Below are 3,828 nucleotides of genomic sequence, written 5' to 3'. Positions count from 1 at the left end.
CACTGCGGGATGGCCTACCCCGAGTCTCGCAGGCGCCGAGCTTCCGTAATGTTCCGAACAAATCTGCGAAAAACGGACGTACTTTCTGCACGATCCCTAATGCGGTACGGTATAACCATAAAAGTGCGCGGGGTAACCAGCCGCCTCTACAAAATCGCTCTTTTATTCAACGACCAGATCAACTCTAACTCTTGATTGCTTGGCCCGCAGCCCATCCTCAACTCCAGCGTGCACATCGACAAGAGCCCGGACTACCGTTTTGTGGAGGCGTGGATCGGGAAGGGGCTCGTCACCAGCACAGGTGGGTACAACACGACAACACTAAGAACTGGCTCTTCAGGATCAGTGTGTCCTTTACGTGGAACACGCCCACTCCTCGCTTGGGACGCACAGCATCACAAGGCGAACTACATCCACCTCATGACGTCAAACGCCAAAAGGTTGTTGTGCGTCGTTAAAACTACAGAGGGACTGGGAAGGACGGGCGCGTGCAAGGCAGTGAGGCGCTGCAAGGACGGGAGCCCCGCTGTGCCTGCCTGCAGCGCGCACTCGTGCAACGAACTGCAGCGCCGTGACCTGCATATCGTGCCAGGGCCGTACAGTACAGAGGCGCATGGCAGGCGAAAATAAACAAAAACGAAAGTGCAGCGGCCGAGATCATCGATGGCGACGGGGAAAGTGTCCCGGGCGGTGCGCAAAAATAACCGCAACTGCTGAAAGAGATGGGGGGGGGGGTGAAAGGAGTGCAGCAGGGCACATGCAGTCCATCCGTCGGGCATACAGCACTTTCTCCTCCTCGACTGAGACATGCAACTCCGGGACACAAACAAACGAGTGGGTCATATATTTAGCCATCTTTCAAAAATTTCTCACTTTCTTTTCTGCTTTGCGGGGAAGAGATTCACTGTAAACCGTAGAGTGACCTTTCTTTCCCGAATAGAGCGACGTATAGGCTTCACCGCTCTGTTAGATCGATTTTTGCGAAATGACTCAACATGAGTCTTCTTCGTAACAGAAAATGTCGCAGAAACGACTCTAAACCAGCGATGCAAATGGAGTGATGTTGTGAATCCAATTTGACGACATTTTCGCCTATGTCTAGGCGCAAACGGCGTGTTTGCAGCCTCATTGATGAGGATCTATAGCAGAACTCTTCCAAGCACCCTCGGCCCTCGGCACCATACCCCCCGTATCTCCCACATGCACCCCTATTTTATTGTCATGACTCACGACAGCGGCTCTCTATCTTCAGGCGACAAGTGGCGCGCGCGGCGGAAGCTCTTGACGCCGTCCTTCCACTCCCGCGTCTTGGAGGAGTTCCTGCAGCCGCTGTACCGCGAGGCCCGCGTCCTGGCGGACAAGCTGGCGGCGCACTGCGGCGGGACGGCGTTTGACATTGTCCCCTACGCCAAGCTCGCTGCTCTCGACGTGATCTGCGGTGAGCATATCTTTTCTTTAGCAAAACAAAAAAAAAATTGAATGCAGTTTCAAATAATTACTGCAATGTGAGTTTATTCGATTCCGTCACAGACACTGCGCTTGGCAAGCACGTCGCCGCTCAACGCAACTCCAACAACGCTTACGTGGTGGCTATCGACAGGTGCGTGCTGCTGGGAGTCTCCGTCTTCGTTCGGTACAGCTCTCGATACTAACAACCGTTCGGGCCCCTCAGGATCACGTCCATCGTGCAGCGCCGGTTCATCACTCCCTGGCTCAAGCCCGACGCCCTCTTCAACCTCAGCGAGCTCGGTCGCACCCAGAAGAAGCACGTGAACGTCATTCACGGCTTCACTGGCAGGGTACGTACAAATGCACATTGTTGTAAGGGACGTCTGTATCTGTCTGCATGAGCGAGGGAGGGGGACTTTGCCCTCTGGAAGAGACAGTCTTGAGGACTGTCTAACTGCAACTTACGCAATGCATTGGGCGTTCGGTACAGGTTTTCGAGGCTCGCAAGCAGGAGAAGCAGCGCGAGTGGGAGAGAGAGCAGCTCGAAGCGCGGCAGGGACAGCAAGTGCAGTTCCAGGAGGACCAGCCGCATGCAGTGCCTGATGCCCGGTTCACAATTAAGCCACGTAAGTATTGAAGTATTGTCTGCTACACACATTTGCATCTTTTATGTGTACAAAGTTAACACGAACCTAACTCAGCACGAACGTTTACACAAAAACATACAAATACAGTTAAAGTGAACCGTCTCAGGCAGGGATACGACGCAACAGTGTTGCGGGTTTGCCTGCCTTAGCGGCCTAGCGGCTATGGCGCCTGTACCGGCTAATACTCCCCAGTGTTGCGGGTTTGCGTACGGGGCTATGGTGGCTTACGGGCAGATCGGGTAGGCAAACCCGCAACACTGTGGTGTATTGCCTGGGTTCTGGTTGAGCGATTAGGCAAACCCGCAAACTAAACTGTCGTGTCGTAGCCCTGACACGGTTGGCAGTGTGTTGGTGTGTCCGCTCCGCCCTGCCCATCCCCTCAGTCTCACGGCATCCCCTCTTTGGTTCGCAGGGAGGCGGCTCGCCCTTCTGGACCTCCTGCTGGACTTGGCACACCAGGGCGCCAACCTTACCGACGAGGACATCCGGGAGGAAGTCGACACCTTTACGTTTGCTGTAAGTGTGGATTAGAATAGACACTCGCCTAGAAGACGCGATAGAAGCCACCCATTATAGTGAAAGGGGTCATCGATTTATTTCACTGCTTTAAATAGAGATTTTCTTTAGAAATTTTAAAATTTCAGCTCCAATTGGAAGTCGGATAGGTCCGGCAATCTTGTATACAAGGTGAGGTGACATGTTTTGTGATTACAGGGACATGACACTACCGCTGCTGGGTTCAGTTGGTGCCTCTACGTCCTGGGCAAACATCCAGAAGTGCAGGCAAGTTCCTCTACCGGGGGAAGCCCCATATGCCCTGCGCTTGATGTGATCCTAGTGATCACCCGAGTTTTGATCAGTTTCGATCCGTGGCAACCCTAAACTCATCTGAGTTGTTCCTTTTCCCGTAGGAGCGCATCCTCGAAGAGTGGCGTGACGCTCGGCTGGAGGCCGGTGACGGCGAGATGACCGTCGGTGACCTGTCCCGGCTGGACTACCTGGAGCGCTGCATCAAGGAGGTGCTCCGCCTGTACCCCGTGGTGCCGATCATCGCGCGAGACATCCGCTCTCCCGTCACGGTGCTGGGCGAGCACCTCCCCGCCGGCTGCACGGTCCTGGTCAATGCCTACCTCCTGCACCGAGACGCTCGCTTCTTCCCGGAGCCCGAGCGCTTTGACCCGGACCGTTTCCTACCCGACAGCGACACACGCCGACATCCCTTCGCCTACGTCCCCTTCAGCGCCGGCTCCAGGAACTGCATTGGTGAGAAGGGTGATGCTAGAGAAATTGTGCTGACTTATATGAGGGCAACAAACTAATTTTTTTAAATTCCTTTTTTCTCTTTAGGTCAAAGGTTTGCAATGCTCGAACTGAAGGTTCTTCTGTTAACGGTTCTGGAACGGTTTCAAGTTTGCACTGCTGAGCCACAGAGACCTTTACGTTTAGTGGCTGAACTTGTTTTAAGTAATGTAGAAGGTATTAAAATTTCTTTATCTCATCGCTCTTAAAATATTTTAAATATGAGTGAGCGCTCATACAATGCAAAGTTGATTGATTACATTGGCCGCAAATCAGTATTGCTAGGTAGTAAAATGTTCTTTAAACACACATTTTTCAATTTACTTTCTTTTTATTAGAATTCTAATTACATGCTGAAGTAGAGGAAAGTCATAGCTTAGCTTGTGATCTGTAGTACGAGTAAATGTTGAGAGACTTCTTGTAAACCCTTCAG

At 52.5% G+C, this 3,828-nt stretch overlaps 1 protein-coding gene across 1 annotated transcript in view; it reads left to right on the top strand.

The window, feature by feature from the left end:
• Window positions 1-3,822, top strand: part of LOC113202370 (cytochrome P450 4C1-like) — a gene marked incomplete at its 5' end in the record, with an annotated part of 13,720 nt that extends 9,898 nt beyond the window's left edge. Inside the window, 9 exons of the mRNA XM_026416559.2 lie at window positions 211-301; window positions 1,253-1,438; window positions 1,531-1,600; window positions 1,673-1,799; window positions 1,940-2,075; window positions 2,509-2,612; window positions 2,811-2,879; window positions 3,008-3,359; window positions 3,444-3,822. Coding sequence (XP_026272344.2) covers window positions 211-301; window positions 1,253-1,438; window positions 1,531-1,600; window positions 1,673-1,799; window positions 1,940-2,075; window positions 2,509-2,612; window positions 2,811-2,879; window positions 3,008-3,359; window positions 3,444-3,604 — 1,296 coding nt within the window. The remainder of the gene's footprint in view (window positions 1-210; window positions 302-1,252; window positions 1,439-1,530; window positions 1,601-1,672; window positions 1,800-1,939; window positions 2,076-2,508; window positions 2,613-2,810; window positions 2,880-3,007; window positions 3,360-3,443) is intronic.
• Window positions 3,823-3,828: the final 6 nt, after the last annotated feature.

The sequence above is a fragment of the Frankliniella occidentalis genome, unplaced genomic scaffold, assembly GCF_000697945.3.
Source record: "Frankliniella occidentalis isolate FOCC.00 unplaced genomic scaffold, Focc_3.1 Scaffold13, whole genome shotgun sequence".
NCBI lineage: Eukaryota > Metazoa > Arthropoda > Insecta > Thysanoptera > Thripidae > Frankliniella > Frankliniella occidentalis.
This window is presented reverse-complemented; position numbering and strand designations above follow the sequence as displayed.